The sequence below is a fragment of the Balaenoptera acutorostrata genome, chromosome 19 (assembly GCF_949987535.1).
Source record: "Balaenoptera acutorostrata chromosome 19, mBalAcu1.1, whole genome shotgun sequence".
Lineage (NCBI taxonomy): Eukaryota > Metazoa > Chordata > Mammalia > Artiodactyla > Balaenopteridae > Balaenoptera > Balaenoptera acutorostrata.
The window spans coordinates 47,844,113-47,866,472 of record NC_080082.1 but is presented as its reverse complement, the minus strand read 5'-3'; the positions used below and the strand labels follow the sequence as shown (position 1 = coordinate 47,866,472).

The 22,360-nt window shown below is 39.3% G+C and overlaps 1 protein-coding gene across 9 annotated transcripts in view; it reads left to right on the top strand.

Annotated features, from left to right (window-relative positions):
- The window catches only part of CEP89 (centrosomal protein 89), an 81,549-nt gene that overhangs the window by 26,193 nt on the left and 32,996 nt on the right, over positions 1-22,360 (top strand). For 8 of the 9 annotated variants that reach the window (XR_009006056.1, XR_009006060.1, XR_009006058.1 and 5 more), the window contains exons 7-11: positions 7,202-7,244; positions 9,497-9,715; positions 11,035-11,180; positions 19,411-19,461; positions 19,626-19,709. Coding sequence is in view for 3 of the 9 variants with exons in the window: in XM_007165058.3 (XP_007165120.2) it covers positions 7,202-7,244; positions 9,497-9,715; positions 11,035-11,180; positions 19,411-19,461; positions 19,626-19,709 (543 nt within the window). In the remaining 6 variants the exon portion in view is untranslated. The remainder of the gene's footprint in view (positions 1-7,201; positions 7,245-9,496; positions 9,716-11,034; positions 11,181-19,410; positions 19,462-19,625; positions 19,710-22,360) is intronic. The other variant, XM_007165059.3, reaches the window with a different exon arrangement.

The window sequence follows — 22,360 nt, the reverse complement described above, 5'->3', positions numbered from 1 at the left end:
CTGTACTTGTCAGAGTCTTTTCCATGAATTTCTTGAAGATGAAACTCTTTTATAGGAACATATTTGCAAAATCATCAGAGTACACCCAGAACTGTCTGTAAATGACAAAAGACTTAAAAATGACCATGGTTAAAGATTTGATGAAAGTTCATAATAATGCAGTTGACAAGAAAATTAGTTATTTCTGAGATATACATTTTAAAGTAATAACTAGGATTATTACTTATAACATTATACCAGAACATATAAGATTTTTAGAAGTTTCCTGTAATGTCTGAAACATTTATATTAACATATTTCCATACATATTTCCATACAAATACAAATATAAGATTTTTAGAAATTTCATGTAATGTCTGAAACATTTATATTAACATATTTCCATACATATTTCCATACAAATACAAATATAAGATTTTTAGAAATTTCATGTAATGTCTGAAACATTTATATTAACATATTTCCATACATATTTCCATACAAATACAAATATAAGATTTTTAGAAATTTCATGTAATGTCTGAAACATTTATATTAACATATTTTCATACATATTTCCATACAAATACAAGATTTTTAGAAATTTCATGTAATGTCTGAAACATTTATATTAACATATTTCCATACATATTTCCATACAAATACAAATATAAGATTTTTAGAAATTTCATGTAATGTCTGAAACATTTATATTAACATATTTCCATACAAATAACCCAATGAAAGTTTAGTATTAGTTGTTTTGTTTGTTTTTTTATACTGCAGGTTCTTATTAGGCATCAGTTTTATACACATCAGTGTATACATGTCAATCCCAATCGCCCAATTCAGCACATCACCATCCCCACCTCATCGCAGTTTTCCCCCCTTGGTGTCCATATGTCCATTCTCTACATCTGTGTCTCAACTTCTGCCCTGCAAACTGGCTCATCTGTACCATTTTTCTACGTTCCACATACATGCATTAACATACGATATTTGTTTTTCTCTTTCTGACTTACTTCACTCTGTATGACAGTCTCTAGATCCATCCACTTCTCAACAAATGACTCAATTTCGTTCCTTTTTATGGCTGAATAATATTCCATCGTATATATGTACCACAACTTCTTTATCCATTCGTCTGTTGATGGGCATTTAGGTTGCTTCCATGACCTGGCTATTGTAAATAGTGCTGCAATGAACATTCGGGTGCACGTGTCTTTTTGAATTACGGTTTTCTCTGGGTATATGCCCAGTAGTGGGATTGCTGGGTCATATGGTAATTCTATTTTTAGTTTTTTAAGGAACCTCCATATTGTTCTCCATAGTGGCTGTATCAATTTACATTCCCACCAACAGTGCAAGAGGGTTCCCTTTTCTCCACACCCTCTCCAGCATTTGTTGTTTGTAGATTTTCTGATGATGCCCATTCTAACAGGAGTGAGGTGATACCTCATTGTAGTTTTGATTTGCATTTCTCTAATAATTAGTGATGTTGAGCATCTTTTCATGTGCTTCGTGGCCGTCTGTATGTCTTCTTTGGAGAAATTTCTATTTAGGTCTTCTGCCCATTTTTGGATTGGGGTGTTTGTTTCTTTGATATTGAGCTGAATGAGCTGTTTATATATTTTGGAGATTAATCCTTTGTCCGTTGATTCATTTGCAAATATTTTCTCCCATTCTGAGGGTTGTCTTTTCGTCTTGTTTATGGTTTCCTTTGCTGTGCAAAAGCTTTGAAGTTTCATTAGGTCCCACTTGTTTATTTTTGTTTTTATTTCCATTACTCTAGGAGGTGGATCGAAAAAGATCTTGCTGTGATTTATGTCAAAGAGTGTTCTTCCTATGTTTTCCTCTAAGAGTTTTATAGTGTCCAGTCTTATATTTAGGTCTCTAATCCATTTTGAGTTTATTTTTGTGTATGGTGTTAGGGAGTATTCTAATTTCATTCTTTTACATGTGGCTGTCCAGTTTTCCCAGCACCACTTATTGAAGAGACTGTCTTTTCTCCATTGTATATCTTTGCCTCCTTTGTCATAGATTAGTTGACCATAGGTGCGTGGGTTAATCTCTGGGCTTTCTATCTTGTTCCATTGATCTATGTTTCTGTTTTTGTGCCAGTACCATATTGTCTTGATTACTGTAGCTTTGTAGTATAGTCTGAAGTCAGGGAGTCTGATTCCTCCAGCTCCATTTTTTTGCCTCAAGACTGCTTTGGCTATTTGGGGTCTTTTGTGTCTCCATACAAATTTTAAGATGATTTGTTCTAGCTCCGTAAAAAATGCCATTGGTAATTTGATAGGGATTGCATTGAATCTGTAGATTGCTTTGGGTAGTATACTCATTTTCACAATGTTGATTCTTCCAATCCAAGAACATGGTATATCTCTCCATCTGTTGCTATCATCTTTAATTTCTTTCATCAGTGTCTTATAGTTTTCTGCATACAGGTCTTTTGTCTCCCTAGGTAGGTTTATTCCTAGGTATTTTATTTTTTTTGTTGCAATGGTAAATGGGAGTGTTTCCATAATTTCTCTTTCAGATTTTTCATCATTAGTGTATAGGAATGCAAGAGATTTCTGTGCATTAATTTTGTAACCTGCAACTTTACCATATTCATTAATTAGCTCTAGCAGTTTTCTGGTGGCAGTTTTAGGATTCTCTATGTATAGTATCATGTCATCCGCAAACAGTGACAGTTTTACTTCTTCTTTTCCAATTTGTATTCCTTTTATTTCTTTTTCTTCTCTGATTGCCGTGGCTAGGACTTCCAGAACTATGTTGAATAATAGTGGTGAGAGTGGACATCCTTGTCTCGTTCCTGATCTTAGAGGAAATGCTTTCAGTTTTTCACCATTGAGAATGATGTTTGCTGTGGGTTTGTCATATATGGCCTTTATTATGTTGAGGTAGGTTCCCTCTATGCCCACTTTCTGGAGAGTTTTTATCAGAAATGGGTGTTGAATTTTGTCAAAAGCTTTTTCTGCATCTATTGAGATGATCATATGGTTTTTCTTCTTCAATTTGTTAATATGGTGTATCACATTGATTGATTTGCGTATATTGAAGAATCCTTGCATCCCTGGGATAAATCCCACTTGATCGTGGTGTATGATCCTTTTAATGTGTTGTTGGATTCTGTTTGCTAGTATTTTGTTGAGGATTTTTGCATCTATATTCATCAGTGATATTGGTCTGTAATTTTCTTTTTTTGTAGTGTCTTTGTCTGGTTTTGGTATCAGGGTGATGGTGGTCTCATAGAATGAGTTTGGGAGAGTTCCTTCCTCTGCAATTTTTTGGAAGAGTTTGAGAAGGATGGGTGTTAGCTCTTCTCTAAATGTTTGATAGAATTCACCTGTGAAGCCATCTGGTCCTGGACTTTTGTTTGTTGGAAGATTTTTAATCACAGTTTCAATTTCATTACTTGTGATTGGTCTGTTGATATTTTCTGTTTCTTCCTGATTCAGTCTTGGAAGGTTATACCTTTCTAAGAATTTGTCCATTTCTTCCAGGTTGTCCATTTTATTGGCATAAAGTTGCTTGTAGTAGTCTCTTAGGATGTTTTGTATTTCTGCGGTGTCTGTTGTAACTTCTCCTTTTTCGTTTCTGATTTTATTGATTTGAGTCCTCTCCCTCTTTTTCTTGATGAGTCTGGCTAATGGCTTATCAATTTTGTTTATCTTCTCAAAGAACCAACTTTTAGTTTTATTGATCTTTGCTATTGTTTTCTTTGTTTCTATTTCATTTATTTCTGCTCTGATCTTTATGATTTCTTTCCTTCTGCTAACTTTGGGTTTTGTTTGTTCTTCTTTCTCTAGTTTCTTTAGGTGTAAAGTTAGATTGTTTACTTGAGATTTTTCTTGTTTCTTTAGGTAGGCTTGTATAGCTATAAACTTCCCTCTTAGAACCGCTTTTGCTGCATCCCATAGGTTTTGGGTCGTCGTGTTTTCATTGTCATTTGTCTCTAGGTATTTTTTTATTTCCTGTTTGATTCCTTCAGTGATCTCTTGGTTATTTAGTAACGTATTGTTTAGCCTCCATGTGTTTGTCTTTTTTACGTTTTTTTCCCTGTGATTCATTTCTAATCTCATAGCGTTGTGGTCAGAAAAGATGCTTGATATGATTTCAATTTTCTTAAATTTACTGAGGCTTGATTTGTGACCCAAGATGTGATCTATCCTGGAGAATGTTCCGTGTGCACTTGAGAAGAACGTGTAATCTGCCGTTTTTGGATGGAATGTCCTATATATATCAATTAAATCTATCTGGTCTATTGTGTCATTTAAAGCTTCTGTTTCCTTATTTATTTTCATTTTGGATGATCTGTCCATTGGTGTAAGTGAGGTGTTAAAGTCCCCCACTATTATTGTGTTACTGTCGATTTCCTCTTTTAGAGCTGTTAGCAGTTGCCTTATGTATTGAGGTGCTCCTATGTTGGGTGCATATATATTTATAATTGTTATATCTTCTTCTTGGATTGATCCCTGGATCATTATGTAGTGTCCTTCCTTGTCTCTTGTAACATTCTTTATTTTAAAGTCTATTTTATCTGATATGAGTATAGCTACTCCAGCTTTCTTTTGATTTCCATTTGCATGGAATATCTTTTTCCATCCCCTCACTTTCAGTCTGTATGTGTCCCTAGGTCTGAAGTGGGTCTCTTGTAGACAGCATATATATGGGTCTTGTTTTTGTATCCATTCAGCCAGTCTATGTCTTTTGGTTGGGGCATTTAATCCATTCACGTTTAAGGTAATTATCGATATGTATGTTCCTATGACCATTTTCTTAATTGTTTTGGGTTTGTTTTTGTAGGTCCTTTTCTTCTCTTGTGTTTCCCACTTAGAGAAGTTCCTTTAGCATTTGTTGTAGAGCTGGTTTGGTGGTGCTGAATTCTCTTAGCTTTTGCTTGTCTGTAAAGCTTTTGATTTCTCCATCAAATCTAAATGAGATCCTTGCTGGGTAGAGTAATCTTGGTTGTAGGTTCTTCCCTTTCATCACTTTAAGTATTTCATGCCACTCCCTTCTGGCTTGCAGAGTTTCTGATGAGAAATCAGCTGTTAACCTTATGGGGGTTCCCTTGTATGTTATTTGTCGTTTTTCCCTTGCTGCTTTCAATAATTTTTCTTTGTCTTTAATTTTTGCCACTTTGATTACTATGTGTCTCGGCGTGTTTCTCCTTGGGTTTATTCTGTATGGGACTCTCTGCGCTTCCTGGACTTGGGTGGCTATTTCCTTTCCCATGTTAGGGAAGTTTTCGATTATAATCTCTTCAAATATTTTCTCTGGTCCTTTCTCTCTCTCTTCTCCTTCTGGGACCCCTATAATGCGAATGTTGTTGCGTTTAATGTTGTCCCAGAGGTCTCTTAGGCTGTCTTCATTTCTTTTTATTCTTTTTTCTTTAGTCTGTTCCGCAGCAGTGAATTCCACCATTCTGTCTTCCAGGTCACTTATCCGTTCTTCTGCCTCAGTTATTCTGCTATTGATTCCTTCTAGTGTAGTTTTCATTTCAGTTATTGTATTGGTCATCTCTGTTTGTTTGTTCTTTAATTCTTCTAGGTCTTTGTTAATCATTTCTTGCATCTTCTCAATCTTTGCCTCCATTCTTATTCCGAGGTCCTGGATCATCTTCACCATCATTATTCTGAATTCTTTTTCTGGAAGGTTGCCTATCTCCACTTCATTTAGTTGTTTTTCTGGGGTTTTTTCTTGTTCCTTCATCTGGTACATAGCCCTCTGCCTTTTCATCTTCTCTGTCTTTCTGTAACTGTGGTTTTTGGTCCACAGGCTGCAGGATTGTAGTTTTTCTTGCTTCTGTTGTCTGCCCTCTGGTGGTTGAGGCTATCTAAGAGGCTTGATGGGAGGCTCTGGTGGTGGGTAGAGCTGACTGTTGCTGTGGCGGTCAGAGCTCAGTAAAACCTTAATCCACTTGACTGTTGATGGGTGGGGCTGGGTTCCCTCCCTGTTGCTGTGGCGATCAGAGCCCAGTAAAACCTTAATCCACTTGACTGTTGATGGGTGGGGCTGGGTTCCCTCCCTGTTGGTTGTTTTGCCTGAGGCAACCCAACACTGGAGCCTACCCGTGCTCTTTGGTGGGGTTAATGGCAGACTCTGGGAGGGCTCACGCCAAGGAGAACTTCCCAGGACCTCTGCTGCCAGTGTCCTTATCCCCACGGTGAAACAGAGCCACCACTCGCCTCTGCAGGAGACCCCCCAACACCAGCAGGTACGTCTGGTTCAGTCTCCCCCAGGGTCACTGCTCCTTCCCCTGGGTCCCGATGCACACATTACTTTGTGTGTGCCCTCCAAGAGTGGGGTCTCTGTTTCCCCCAGTCCTGTCACAGTCCTGCAATCAATTCCCACTAGACTTCAAAGTCTGATTCTCTAGGAATTCCTCCTCCCTTTGCCGGACCCCCAGGTTGGGAAGCCTGAGGTGGGGCTCAGAACCTTCACTCCAGTGGGTGGACTTCTGTGGTATAAGTGTTCGCCAGTCTGTGAGTCACCCACCCAGCAGTTATGGGATTTGATTTTACTCTGATTGCGCCCCTCCTACCGTCTCACTGTGGCTTCTCCTCTGTCCTTGGACGTGGGGTGTCCTCCTTGGTGAAGTCCAGGGTCTTCCTGTCAATGATTGTCCAGCAGCCAGTTGTGATTCTGGTGCTCTCGCAAGAGGGAGTGAGAGCACGTCCTTCTACTCCGCCATCTTGGTTAATCCTCCAGGAGTATGAGATTAATAGATACACACTACTATGTATAAGATAGATAAGCAACTAGTATGTACTGTATAGCACAGGGAATTGTATTCAGTATCTTATAATAACCTATAATGGAAAAGAATTGGAAAAATATATATATGTATAACTGAACCACTTTGCTGTACAGCTGAAGCTAACACAATATTGTAAATCACCTAGACTTCAATTAAAAAAAAAAAAAAGACACTGAACTCATGGACAAAAAGGCAGGAAGAAAGCAGGACTTCCTTTGCTGTTCAGAGAACTTGCCAAGAGGGGAAAACCCTTAAGGTTTCAGTTCATTTAAAAGAAACAGTGAATATTAAAGTTTCTAAAGCTAAAACAAACTAGCAACTACAAGAGCCAAAATGAAGGGGGAAAAAAGTACTTAAATATTTGATATACGATGACCTACCTGCTTGTGCCAATCCACTTTTAGAAGATGCTGAGACTCTTAATTCATTACTCTCATGTTTTTTCTTCCCTAGGATGAAAAATCACCATTGTGTGGAAAACCTCCACCCTCTCCAGGTATTTGCCTTTTGAATTTCATTGTGATTGAAAAGCTGATTGTTCTAGCGAATACCCAGAATAATCTCACATAAAATAAAGATCACTTTTTTTTTTTCCCCCTGTAAAGGCTGTTGCTTCTGTCCCATTATCAAAATTGGGAAGAGTAGGCAGTTTGTTGAATTTCCACCTTTGCCTTAAAAGAGAGAGTCCAAACGTTCACACGTTGGATGATGGATATGTGTCCCCGTGGGATGTGCTCGGATTCTGGGGAGGGGAGTGGACCTGTGGGATATAGGCAGACACTGGGAGGGGGGTGTATGCAAACAGGGGCTCTGCTCAGGGGCTAGAGACAGAGCTGAGGGGTCTAGAGATACTTTCTGGGGTGCTATCCCCTCTACAGTTTGGGGAGCCTCATTAGCTTTCAAGGTGGATTTTGTAATTTTTTCCTGTTAAGCCTCACATTGCTAGTCTGAAAATCCTATCAGGAATCAAGGCTTTTGTCTGTCCTCCATGTCTGATTGGCTTTGTTTTCACCCTTTCTATCTCGGTGTTTTTGGTGCTGTATTCTGGGATATTGCTGGGGCTCTAATGTCTAGCCCACAGGTTCATTCTTCATTGTATGTACTCTGCTGCTCAGCCCATCCTTTGAATTTGTATTGTGAATGAAACTGTTTGTTTCCGTGATTTCTATTAAATATTGACAAACATCTCTCTGGAATCTTAAATACACTCATTCAAAAATCTTATAGTTGTTGAGCAGCCAACTCTGTCCTCTGTTATTTGATTTTGGTGCTTCTCTTATAGCTCACATGGTTCTTGGTGATGTGTTCACCTTGGTCCTTGGGAGTCCCTGTTGGTCTGCCTGGGGATGCTGTATCTGATTACTGCAGGCTGCTCAGAGGGGAAACCAGTGGGCTGTCAGGCGTACAGCCTGCCTCCAGTGACTGACAGGGACAGACAGGGTGTGTGGTCAGCCAGGGGGTTCGGGGGTCCCTCTTTCTCCTGAGTTTCCCCAGCCCCAGTGCCTGCCTGCCTCAGTCCTCAGGGCCTGTCTGTACTACCTAGCCCAGGGGGCTTGAACCATTGCTGATCCCATCTGGCACATTAACTGGATACCTCATCAGCCCTTTCTAGGTCACTTTGTGTCCCCACTACCTGCCAGGGCAAAGCACATCCCTGGAAGCACTCCCACCTCCTGTAGCTGACCTCTCCTGGCATATTTTAGGCTGCAGCTTCCATCTTCAATCTAATCTCAAATGTCTTCTTTCCAGGATTCCTGGTGGCTCGCCTCTTGTTTTCAGTGTAGCTGTGGAGTTACTCATTTCTTAGACTTTCCTTTCATGTTCTAGGGGTTGGGGATGTGTGTGTCAGAGGTCAGGGGAGGCTGTCAGGAGCCACCAGCATTCCCGCCCTTGTCTGCACATCTGCACACAGAGGCTCTGCCCAGGCTGGGAGCCCATTGTAGTCCTCACCTCCTTTGATCTCCCTGTGGGACATCGCTCTCTGCTTTCCTCCATCTTTCTTGCTACTCCTTCCTAAAATCCTTCATGGTCTCTGGTTTTTTTCTCGCCCTGGTGCCTTCAGGTATGCCCACATGCTGGTGGCTCCTCAGTCTCTCCAGCTGAGGCTGCCTTCAGAGCTTCGGGCCCGTGTCCTAGCCTGAGCTTCCCCTCCCCTGCCATGCTTGTGTCCCTTGTCTGGCTAGATGTCTTCCAAACCACAGGTGCTTGGTGCTCATCCTTGATTTGCACCCCCTCACTGTCCACACCCAGTGAGTTCTTGAGCCCTGCTGAGTTTTCGCCCCTGAATCCTTCTCTCATGTCCTTTCCTCTCCATCCCTACTCTAGGAGTCTCCTGACTGGTCTCCCTGCCTCTGGGCTAGGCCTCCTTCCTGTTCAGTTTCTTCACTGCTGGCCTCAGGGATTCATCTGAGAGTAGAGCCTCTTCTTTCCATACTTCTGCCTGAAAGGCTTTCTGGCTCCTGGTGGCCTGCAGGATACAACCTCCACTCTGCATATTATGATATGTACAATACTTTGTACAATAATATAGAGCCTCCACCGGCTCCTGCCTCCCCCTCTGTCATCCCTCTTCCTGTTGCTCACTGTAGTCCCAACAGACCACGCACTCTTTGCTGTATAGGCCATTCTCTTTGCAGGCACTGACATGAAGAGTTGCTCATGTGGTTTTTGAAATAGTCTCCTGTAATTTTGATGTAGAATTGTAAATATCAATTAATATTTTAAAACTTTTTTCCTGTGCCTTTTTAGATGTAAATGGTAGGACACATCGAAGACATATAGAAATAACCAAAGAAAAGTTCGAGGAATTAAAGGAAGAAAATTTGCATCTAAACAATGCAAATCAAACCCTTACTCTTGAACTTAACATAATAAAAAAAACAATGAAAGAACTACAGTTAAAACTTAAAAGGATGGAAAAAGAAAATAGAAAGCTGAAAGAAGTTGAGAAAGCATCCTCTCAGGAAGGTGGGGACAACTACACAGTTCTTTTATTAAAGGAACAAACAAGAATTCAAATTTTCTTATTTATTTTGAAAGTTAATATTTTATGTTACAGTATTTGTTGATATTAATGTTCTTGATATTTTGTTATGATTTTAAGGTCTTTCATTAATATCCTTATACTTGTTGAAATTTGATTTCATCTGCTCTGTCATTATTATTATGCTAAAATTCCAATACTTCTTTTGATTCTTAGCATAGTATTATACATATGTTTCATATCAGTTTTTATCCCCATGAGCAGAATATAAAAGTGGCTCTTTCACCACATACTTACCAATGATGAGGATTGTATTTTCCTTGTGAATTTGATAGGTTAAAAAAAAAAGAAGAATCCCATTTTAGTTTAATTAATTTATTTTATTATTGATGAAGTTGAATTTTTTTTCATTATCTTTGTGGGTCATTTTCTTTCTCTTTTATAAGTTTTCCCATTTTAAATTGAGATGCTTTGATTTTTTCTGTTGATTTGTAGGAGCTCTTTACATATTAAGGATCTTAGGCCTTTGTCATGTATGTAATATTTTCTCAGTTTGTTGATAATTCAGCTAAATGTATAGGATATTTTTCTGTTATGACCTATGACATTGGTGTCAAGTTCTTTTTAATGCTAAGATCAGGGACTTCCCTGGAGGTTAAGACTCCACACTTCCACTGTGTGGTGGGGGCAGGTTCAATCTCTGGTCTGGGAACTAGGATCCCACGTGCTGCGTGGCACGGCTAAAAAATAATAATAATAATGCTAAGGTCATATAAATATTCACTGTTTTCAATGTTTTCTCTATATATTTATCTATTTATATAAGTCTAATATTATGGCCTTAAGAAAGATGTTGTAGTTTTCTTTATACAGACCCTGCATATTTCTTGTCTTAGGCACATTTCTAGATACTTTATATTATTTGTGCTATTATTTTGTGGGATCTATTTTCTAACAAGACATTACTATTATGTGGGAAAGTTATTAGTTGTAATAAATTCTCCATTTATTCTATATAATTTTCAAGGAACATATTTGTATATCATCTGAAACGACTTTTTTTAACCTAAAATTTTTATTTTACCTTAATTGTACATGCAAAAACTTTCACAAACTTCCAAAACACTGTTGACTATTCAATGTTAAAAAAACTTAGTAACTTTTATTCATTTATATCTATATATCTGTCATTCACTGCCTTTGTGAGCCTAAAAGGGAAAGAAGGACAATCAGCAATTTATATAAAATCTTGATAAATTTGAAATAAGTTCTTATGGTATAATATTGAATTTATTTTTTTCAGTAGTCGCTGCACCTGAATTACATTATCTAAGAAAACAAGCTCAAGAACTGGTGGATGAAAATGATGGATTGAAAATGACTGTTCATTGTTTGAATGTAGAACTGAGTAGATATCAAACAAAATTCAGGCATTTATCCAAGGAAGAGGTAATGTTTCCTATTAAGAAAAATCAGTTTTCTGATATTTTAGCCTTTCCTGTTGAATTGGTTTCCAATTCTAAAGGGCTCATATTTATTATAATTTGGTATAAAAAAAGATACATCCGAAGTAGGGTCTTTCTGAGCACCTTTCTATTTTCTCCCTCCCTCCCTCCTTCCCTCCCTCCCTTTCTCTGATGGGTCTTGGTACATCCCCAACTACTGGGAACCACTAAGAATAAAGACAGCAACTTGGACAGTCACAGAGTTTGAGAGGCAACCAGGAGCTTGGGCCAGGCTGATCGATGAGACTCATCTCCTATACAAGACCACTCTGTCAAGACAGGAGAGAACAGAAACCAACACAGAGAGTAAAGGAAAATGAAGAAAAATGGGAATATGTTCTAAAGAAGAGAACGAGATAAATCTCCAGAAACTGATCTTAATGAAATCCAGATAAGTTATTTACTCAATAGAGAGTTTAAAATAACAGTCATAAAGATGCTCAGCAAGGTCAGGAAAGCATGAACAAAGTGAGAATTTCAACGAAGAGATAGAAAATATTTTAAAAGTACCAAAGAGAAATCATAGAGCAGAAGAATATAATAGTTGAGGTGAAAAATTCAATAGAGGGGTTCAACAGCAGACTAGAGCAAGTGTGAGGAAGGATCAGTGAGCTTGAAGACAGGGCAGTGGGATTCATCCAAACAGAAGAGTAAAAAGAATGAAAAAGAGTAAAGATAGCTTAAAGAGTGCCATCAAGTGGATTACAGAGGTCCCAGAGGGGAAAGAGAGAAAGGGGCATAAAGCTCATTTAAAGAAATAATGCTGAAAAGTTCCCTGGGGAAAGAAATAGACATCTCAATCCAGGAAGCCCAGAGAGTTCTAAAGAAGATGAATCCAAAGACACCCACATCAAAACACATTATAATTAAACTGTCAAAAGTTAAAACAAGGAGACAATCTTAAAAGCAGCAAGAGAAAAACATGTTACATACAAGGAAACCCTCGTAAGATCTATCAGCAGATTTTTCAGCAGAAACTGCAGACCAGAAGGGAGTAGCACAGTATAAAGTTGGTGGGTTAATCACTTATAAATCTAGTATGAAGGTTAAAAGACAAAGATAGTAAAAATATAACTACAATAATTTGTCAATGAATATACAAGATAAAAAGATATAAATTGCAACATCATAAACATAAAATGGGGAGAGAATAAAAAATGAAACATAAAATGGGGAGAGAATAAAAAATGTAGTTTTGGAATTCATTCAAACTTAAGTTATCAACTTAAAATAGACGTAGACGGTTATAAGTTGTTTTATGTAAGCCTCATAGTAACCACAAAGAAACCTATAGTAGATACACAGAAAGTAAAGACAAAGGAATCTAAGCATAACACTACAGAAAATCATGAAATCACACTTGAAGAGAGCAAGAGAAGAAAGGAACCAAAAGGAATTACAGAAAGCCAGGGAACAGTGAACAAAATGGCAATAAGTCCATACCTAACAATAATTACTTTAAATATAAATGGACTAAAATTCTCCAATCAAAACACATAGAGTGGTTGAATGGATAAAAAAGCAAGACCCACATATGTGCTGCTTACAAGAGACTCACTTCAGATATAAAGACATAAACAGACTGAAAGTGAAGGGATGGAAAAATGTATTCCATGCAAATGGAAGCCAAAAGAAAGGTGGGTTGGCTTTACTTAGACAAAATAGACTTTAAGACAAAGACTGTAATAAGAGACAAGGGTTATTATAAGATGATAAAGAGGTCACTCCAACAAGAGGATATAACATTTGTAAATATTTGTGCACCCAACATAGGCACACCTAAAAATATAAAGCAAATATTAACAGACCTAAAGAGAAAAACAGACAGTCATACAATAATAGTAGGTGACTTTAATACCCCACTTTTATTAATGGATGATCATCCAGCCAGATAATCAGTAAGGAAACATTGGCCTTAAATGATACATCAGACCATGTGTATACAGAACATTGCATCCAAAAGCAACACAATACACATTCTTCTCCAAGCACACATGTAACATTCTCCAGGATAGATCATATATTAGGCCACAAAACAAGTCAATAAATTTAAAAAGATTGAAATCATATCAAGCATCTTTTCTCACCACAATAGTGCAAAACTAGAAATCAATTAAAAGAAGGAAACTGGAAAATTAACAAATATGTGGACATTAAACAACATGCTACTCTGATCAACCAGTGGATCAAAGAAGAAATCAGAAAATATCTTGAGACAAATGAAAATGGAAACACAACATACCAAAACTTATGGGATACAGCAAAAGCAATTCCAAGAGGGAAGTTCATAGTAATAAACACCTACACTAAGAGACAAGACAGATCTCAAGTAAACAACCTAACTATACCTCAAGTAACTGGAAAAAGAACATATGAAGCCCAATAGAAGGAAGGAAATAACAAAGATCAGAGCAGAAGTAAATTAAATAAAAAATAGAAAAGATCAATGAACTAAGCTGTTTGTTTGAAATCATACCAAGAATTAATACCAGCCCTTCTCAAAGTCTTCTAAAGAATTGAAGAGGAAGAGACACTGCTAAACTCATTTTACGAGAAAAGCATTACCCTAATGCCAAAGCCAGACAAGAACACTCCAAGAAAATTGTAGGCCAATGTCCCTGATAAACAGAGATACAGAAATCCTCAACAAAATATTAGCAAACTGAATTCAACAGTATAGTTGACCCTTAAACAACATGGGTTTGAACTGCATGGGTCCACTTATACGTAAATTTTTTTTTCAATAAATATGTACAGTACTACAGAATCCATGGTTGGTTGAATCTGCAGGTGTAGAACTGTGGATCTGGAGAGCCAACTGTGGGACTTGAGCATCTGCAGATTTTGGTATCCACAGCCAGTCCTAGAACCAGTTCTCCACAGATACTGAGGGATGACTGTATATTGAAAGGATCAAACACCACGATCAAGGGCTGTTTATTCATGGGATACAAGGATGGTTCAACATCTGCAAATTAGTCAGTACAGTAAGTCCCCTACATATGAACGAGTTCCGTTCCAAGAGCACATTTGTAAGTCCAATTTGTTCCTAAGTCCAACAAAGTTAGCCTAGGTACCCAACTAACACAATTGGCTATATAGTACTGTACCATACTAGGTTTATAATACTTTTCACACAATACGTAAAAAACAAACACACAAAAAAAACATTTTTAATCTTACGATAGAGTAAGATTACAGTACAGTAGCACAGTACAACAGCTGGCATACAGGGGTTGGCATGGAGTGAATAGGCAAGAAGAGTTACTGACTGGAGGAGGAAGAGGAGGTGGGAGATGGTAGAGCTGAAGGATCATCAGCAACAGGAGACGGAGGGCAAGCTGCAGTTTCACTCACGCCTGATGTTGATGGAGCACGTTTGCATCTTTGAAAGTTCGCAACTTGAAGGTTTGTATGTAGGGGACTTACTGTATAATACACCATATTAACAAAATTAAGAGTAAAACCTGTGATCATCTCAATAGATGCAGAAAATTTTGACAAAAATTCAACATATTGTCATGATAAAAAGTCTCAACAGACCGGGTGTAGAAGGACCATACTGCAACATAGTAATAGGCCATATATGACAAGCCTGCATCTAAAGCTGAAACCTTCAGGGGCAACACAAGGATGTCCACTCTTACCAGTTTTATTCAACAGAATACTAGAAGTCCAAGCCAGAGCAATTAGGCAAGAAAGATATAAAAAGCATCCAAATTGGAAAGGAAGAAGTAAAATTGCCTCTATTTGCTGATGACAATGAAATTATATATAGAAAACCCTAAAGGCTCCACCAAGAAACTGTTAGAACTAATAAATGAATTCAATAAATTTGCAGGATACACAATCAATATGCAAAAATCAGTTGTGTTTCTATACACTAACAAAAAACTATTGGAAAGAGAAATTAAGGAAACAATCCCATTTATAGTGGCATCAAAAAGAATAAAACACTTAGGAATAAATTTACTAAGGAGATGAAACATGTACACTTGATCTTAGCCAAAAGGCTGAGAAGTGATAAGGAGGTGAAACATCTGTACACCAAAAACTATAAAATATTGATGAAAGAAATCAAAGATGATGCAAATAAGTGGAAAGATATTCTGTGCTCGTGGATTGAAAGAATATTGTAACAACGTCCATGATACCCAAAGTGACCTGCAGAGTCAGAATGATCCCTATCAAAATTCCAGTGGCATTTTTCACAGAAACAGATAAAACAATCCTAAAATTTATATGGAAACACAAAAGACCTCAAATATTTAATGTAGACTCGAGAAAGAAAAACAAAGCTGGAGATATCACACCTCCTGATTTCAAGCTATATTACAAAGAAATAGTAATCAAAACAGTGTACTGTTGGCATGAAAACAGACACATAGATCAATGGAACAGAATTGAGAGCCCAGATATAAACCCATGTGTATACGGTCAACAAAGGAGCCAAGAATATACTATGGGGAAAGGATAGTCTCTTTAGTAAATGATGCTGGGAAAACTGAATATCCACTTGCAAAAGAATGAAACTGGACCCCTGTTGTACACCATACACAAAAATCAACTCAAAATGAATTAAGGACTTGAATGTAAGACCTGAATTATAAAACTCCTTGGTCTTGGCATTGATTTTTTGGACTTGATACCAGAAGCAAAGACAACAAAAGCAAAAATAAACAAGTGGACTACATCAAAACTAAAAAAGCTTTTGCAAAGGGAACTATCAACAAAATGAAAAGGCAACCTATGGAATGGGAGAAAATATTTGCAAACCACATGTCCAATAAAGGGTTAATATCCAAACTATACAAGGAACTCATACAACTCAATAGCACAAAAACAAATAACCCAATTTGAAAATGGCAAAGGATCTGAATAGACATTTTTCCAAAGAAGACATACAGATGGCCAACAGGTATATGAAAAGGTGCTCAATGTCACTAATGCATCAGGAAAATGCAACTTATAACCACAATGAGATAATCACCTCATACCTGTTAGCGTGTCTTTTTTTTAAAAAGATAGAAATTCTGGTGAGGGTGTGGAGAAAAGGGAACCCTTGTACACTATTGGTGAGAATGTAAGTTGGTGCAGCCACTATAAAAAACAGTATGGAGGTTCCTCAAGTAATTAAAAACGGAACTACCATACCATTCAGCAATCCCACTTCTGGGTATATATCTAAAGGAAATGAAATCACTATCTTGAAGAGATATCTATACTCCCATGTTCATTGCAGCATTATTTATGATAGCCAAGGTGCGAAAACTACTTGTGTGTCTGTCAGGATGAATGGATAAAGAAAATGTGGTATATGTCACATGTTTTATATATATATATGTATACACACACATATACATATATATATACATATATATAAAAAACATATGACATACAGTGGAATATTATTCAGCCTTAAAGAGCAAGGCATTTCTGTCACTTGCAACATGGGTGAACATGGAGGGTATTATTCTAAGTGAAATAAGCCAGATAAATGACAATACTGCTTGGTGTCACTTATATGTGGAATCTTAAAAAAAGAAGTCGAACTCATAGAAACACAGAGTAGAATGGTGACTGCCATGGACCGGGGGCATGGGAGAAGTAGGGAGAGGCAAGTAAAAGGGTACAAACTTTGAGGTATAAGATGAGTGAGATCTGAGGATCTAATGTATAACATGGTGACTATAGTTGATAATACTGTACTGTATAGTTGAAACTTGCTGAGAGAGTAGAACTTGTGTTCTCTTCCCACAAAATGGTAAATATGTGGGGTGATGGGTGTGTAATTAACTTGGAGGTGGAGATCCTTTCACAGTGTATGTGTATATAAGGAGAGAAGACAGACTAGGTTTTACTTTAGAAGCAGGATTGCAGAATTCAATTCGACAGACTCTCACTGAGCAAACCACTACGCTATTTTTGAGGTTCTGAGCAAACCTCAAAAATTGTGAGGAACAACAAGAGGGGCCAGCAGCTCAGGTCTGTGCCCTGGAGGCTCATGTGTGTGAGGGTTGTGTGGGGCTGGAGGTGCGGTAGGGTTGTCAGGATGCCCAGCTCACTGGCTCCTACTGGGATTGGGGTGGGTGGGGAGCCATGTGTGCACGGTGTTGTCTCGTGGCTCCTGGGAGTTCAGGGCAGCTTTATGGGCCGCTTTCTTTCTTTTTGAAGTAGGACTTAGGTTTAAAATTTTTAAATATCAGTTTTGAGATATAATTCACATACCATGTAATTCACCCATTTAAAGTATACAATTCAGTGATTTTTTAGTGTATTCACAGAACTGTGCAACCGTCACCACAATCGATTTTAGAACATTTTCATCACAGCAAGGAATCTCACACCTGTTAGCGGTCACTCCCCCTTTTTTCCCACCACCCACATTGGCCCTGGCAACCACTACTTTCTGTCTCTGTGGATTTGCCTATTCTGAATGTTTTATATAACTGGAATCATACAATAGGTGGTCTTTTGTGGCTGACTTCTTTCACCTAACATAATGTTAACTTTTTTTTTTTTTTTAACAAAAATATTAAAGTTCCTGGGGTCCTATGATCCAAAACAGGCTTCCTAGGCCAGGGCCTTCTGCAGGGCTGTGGGCAAGCCAGTTCTCTTTCAGAAGGTTGTGGGCAGGCAGGCCCAGGGACTGGCTGCTGCCCTCACCCGCCCCCCCAAAACGCGCACACCATTCTACCCTTTGCGGCCCCCGTTCTCCATGACAGTCTCCCCTGATGCCTCCAGCCAGAGGTGATCTCTGTCTCCAGCCATTGCAGGCTTCTGTTTGTACCACTCTCAAGGCACGTTCTGCCCTGTGCTATGTGAGAAGACCCATCTCTGTGTGGAACCAAACAATCCTTGTAAACAGTGAAATGTGCTGTAACGCCCACAATGGCTTAGTGAGCTTTCAGTGTTTGCTGAATGAATCATGAAAATTTTTGTTGAATAAGGAATTATGCCATCAGGGCCATTGCTTCTGGCCCTGATGGAATTACTGCTCCCAGCTTTGGCCTCTTACTGTAAACAACTAGAAAACCAGGCAGAATAAATAATACAACTCTTTACAGACATCAGACAGCAGCAGGCAGCATGTGATCATGGGGAGAAGGGGGATAAATAGATGAGCCTTATGAGCACATTGCTTTCTGCTTGGAGGCGCTCTCGGATAACAGCGCAGGGTGCAGCAGCGCAGGCAGAGTACAGCAGTCTGAACTGAAGAGACAGGTTAGATTTGGGGAAGCAGAGGAGACTAGGATTTGTGGGGCAGGAACACCAGAGAGGAGGGAGCCATGGCAAGAGCTACATAAATCCACATGGGGTTCCTGGCAGTCCTCTGTTGAACACTAACCTGCACATGTACAGGATGAAACTCTGTGAGGCCAGGCAGAAAGCAAGTTCAGGGAACTGTGAGCTAAAAATAATCAGCACCTAGAGACCTTTGGGTTCTGACGAGCCACAGTGGGGAGACCTTGGTGAACACCACAGCATTGAGTGAGGAGCCCAGAAGGGCCATGCCTTAGCAGTATGGCTAAACCCGCCTTTCGGTAAAGACCCACCCTAGCCAGGGTAAAGAGATCAGCCTCAAAAGCATCGTCTTTTGTGCGTAACTTAAGAGCCTACAAGAGAAAAAGAAGAACACAAAACACTTTAAAAGAAGACAACAAAATCTAGACACTCAATGACATAACGCTGGAAAAGTTTTATTGGCATCCAATAAAAAATTATTAGATATGTTCCACATTTTAAAATACTGAAAAGTTTTGACAACTAAATGCAACATGTAATCCTGGATTGGATTCTTGACCAGAAAAGGACATCAGTGGGAAAATAGGCAAAATTTCAATATAGTCTGTAGATTAGAATACAGTATCGCATCAGTCTTGATTTCCTGATTTTTGTGATGGTACTGTGGTCAAATAGATGAATGCTTTTGCTTTTAGGAAATATACATTGAAGTATTTAGAGGAAAAGGAGCATTATGTCTGTAAATTACTCTCAAACACTTCAGATAATTATATACATATAAATATATACACAAATATATCAATTTATATAGACACACACACACAAGATTCCTAGATAGCTGATGCCCAGTCTAGGTTAAGAATATCTAAGACTTGAAATTTCAGAGGAAGTGTAATTTAATTTGTCTTCACCATGTGTTTTGTTTTTAGAGTTTAAATATTGAAGGCCTCCCATCAAAGGGCCCTATACCACCCTGGCTGGTAAGTGTAATTTATTTAATTTCAGGCCCATATTTTCTGGGCTATAATTGAATAGCTGTTACAAACCATTCCAAATGAAGTAAATTTTCTTTCCTTTTTAAAGATGTGCTGATTGTGTTTAGATGTAAGAAAGATATTAACCTTCTTTACTCCATTATGTTCAGGTGGATACAAAGTACCTGTCCCCCTTGTTGCTGGCCTATGAAGACAGAATGAAAGAGAAGGACGAGCTCAATGCCAGCCTTCAGGTAGGTGGGCAAAAGTCTCAGAAGAACAAGGTTTGTGAAAAAGAAGACCGATTCAAACTTGGAAGCAACATTTTGAAGATAGGTGTAGCCGACATCTAGCAGGTACTCAAGTGTTTGTTAAAAGAAGGAAAGGAGGAAGGAGGGAGTGTAGCAGGGTGGGAACAGGGAGAAGGAAGAGGGAAGGCAGGAGAGAGTGATGGGAGGAGCAGGAGGGGTGGGTTGGGATTGATGGGAGAAGTATGGAGGGACGGGGTGGTGCTGCATTGGAAGCCGTGGTTTCCCAGACAGGCAGCCCCACGTGGGCTGGGATCTTGGGGTGTGGAGAAGGCAGCAGTGGGAGGTGCTACTTTCCTGGTCCTGTGCAGCTGCAAACAGCACTGGTAAAAGGGACATTTGGGCAGACAAGGAAGGTAGAAGACCGGGGATGTTTTAGGCAGACTTAGATGCTTCTTAATTCTGTGAAGAGCTGACCCCCAGGAAGTCTAATTACTGAGCTGTTGGTAATGGTGGGGAAGTGAGGTTTTTCTTTGTTTCTGCCGTGTTCGCTCTTTTCCATGGGAATGGCTCCTGGGGCAGAGTTCATTCTAATTATACAGGAAACCAAGGCTATGCAGGTGTTATAGATACGTCCCATGCCTTTCCATGCTGCGAACCTCTATGTTCCTTATTTAAGTGACCAAAGAGATCTCCGGAATTGGAGGGATCCAGGGAGAAAAGAGTTGGTATTTCTGGGATCCCTGATTGGAAGGGTCTGTTAAGAGTCACCCAGCCTGTTCTTGTTCTGCTGTCCCATTTACGTGGCCCATGTAATGCAGTTGTGAACCTTTTCTCCTAGGCTTTCTGTTGGACACTTAATTTTTTAAGAGGGTGAATTAATCTTGTATAATTGGTTAAGTATCAATCCAAACAATAAAAATAATTATTTAGTGCTCCTTCTAAAATAGGGTTCGGGGGCTTCCCTGGTGGCTCAGTGGTTGAGAGTCTGCCTGCCAATGCAGGGGACACGGGTTCGAGCCCTGGTCTGGGAGGATCCCGCGTGCCGTGGAGTGACTGGGCCCGTGAGCCACAATTGCTGAGCCTGCGCGTCTGGAGCCTGTGCTCCGCAACAAGAGAGGCCGCGATGGTGAGAGGCCCGCGCACCGCGATGAAGAGTGGCCCCCACTTGCCACAGCTGGAGAAAGCCCTCGCACAGAAACGAAGACCCAACACAGCCACAAATAAATAAATAATAAAAAATTTTAAAAAAATAAAATAAAATAAAATAGGGTTCGGGAAACATTTTCTGTAAACATTTACTTAGTATCAATTTTAGGCTTTGGGGGCCATGGAGTCTCTATTTGCAGCTACTCAGCTCTGCTACTGTAGCATGAAAGCGGCTGCAGAGCAGGTGTGAACAAATGGGTGTGGCTATGTTCCAATAAAACTTTATTGACAATACAGGCGGCTGGCCTGTGGGCTGTAGTTTGCCCCACCAATGTTCTGAAAAAGGGCCAGTGGACTGCTAGAAATTAGGGAGTGCATTTGGGCAGAAAGGTGAGAGAAAGAGAAGTTGCTTGGCATTGTTGCTTTTTATAAGTATAAATGTCTGCTAGCTGGGAGAAGAATATTTAGAAGCATCCCAGAATAAATATTAGCACCTAAGATTCTCACCAAAAGACAGCACACGATACTGAAGCTGGCCAAGGGCTAGCTGAGAAAAGTCATGATGGAGGCCACCCAGCATGAGTGCCACGAACACAGACCGTTAGCAGTCGAAAACAGACCAAGCAACAGTCCTCAAGTGGGGGCCAATGAATGATGAAGCTGGACTGACTGATGGCTTTAAGTAAGGGAGACTTTCTCGTGATTGTAATGGGGCAAAATTATGAGACTCCCAACGGCTGCACTAAGCCCTTCCCCACCAAAATGGGCTTTAGTTAGGAGGAAAAATTCTTATTTTTATCTAAAAAGCTCCAATTTATCCTCCAAAGTCTTTAAACACAGAAAAAACTATGGCATTTATAGGCATCTCTGCCTTTTTTTTTTTTTTTTTTTAGGAAGTTGTTTTTTTAAATTTTTATTTATTTATGGCTGTGTTGGGTCTTCGTTTCTGTGCGAGGGCTTTCTCTAGTTGTGGCAAGCGGGGGCCACTCTTCATCGCGGTGCGCGGGCCTCTCATTATCGCGGCCTCTCTTGTTGCGGAGCACAGGCTCCAGACGCACAAGCTCAGCAATTGTGGCTCACGGGCCTAGTTGCTCCGCGGCATGTGGGATCTTCCCAGACCAGGGCTCGAACCCGTGTCCCCTGCATTGGCAGGCAGATTCTCAACCACTGCGCCACCAGGGAAGCCCAATCTCTGCCTTTTTTATTCCCCTTTTTATCTTTTCAAATATTTGGCAGTTATAGAAAAATGTTATCAAGTTAGGAATGGAATATTTAAAACCTGAGGTGCTTTGTCCCTTGTTCTCTGCATGGCAGCTGTCTCTTGTGTTTTCTCGCTAGACCGTGAGCCCCTCGAGGGCAGGCACTTGGTGCTGGTACCAAGTTTAAGGCTGCGGGTACTATGAGACTTTGCTTAAACGCTGTTAACATTTGATTTTAGCCACAGCGACAGCATTAGAACTAAGAAATACAGAGATGAATATATGTGTGTGTTACAGTTTACATAAATT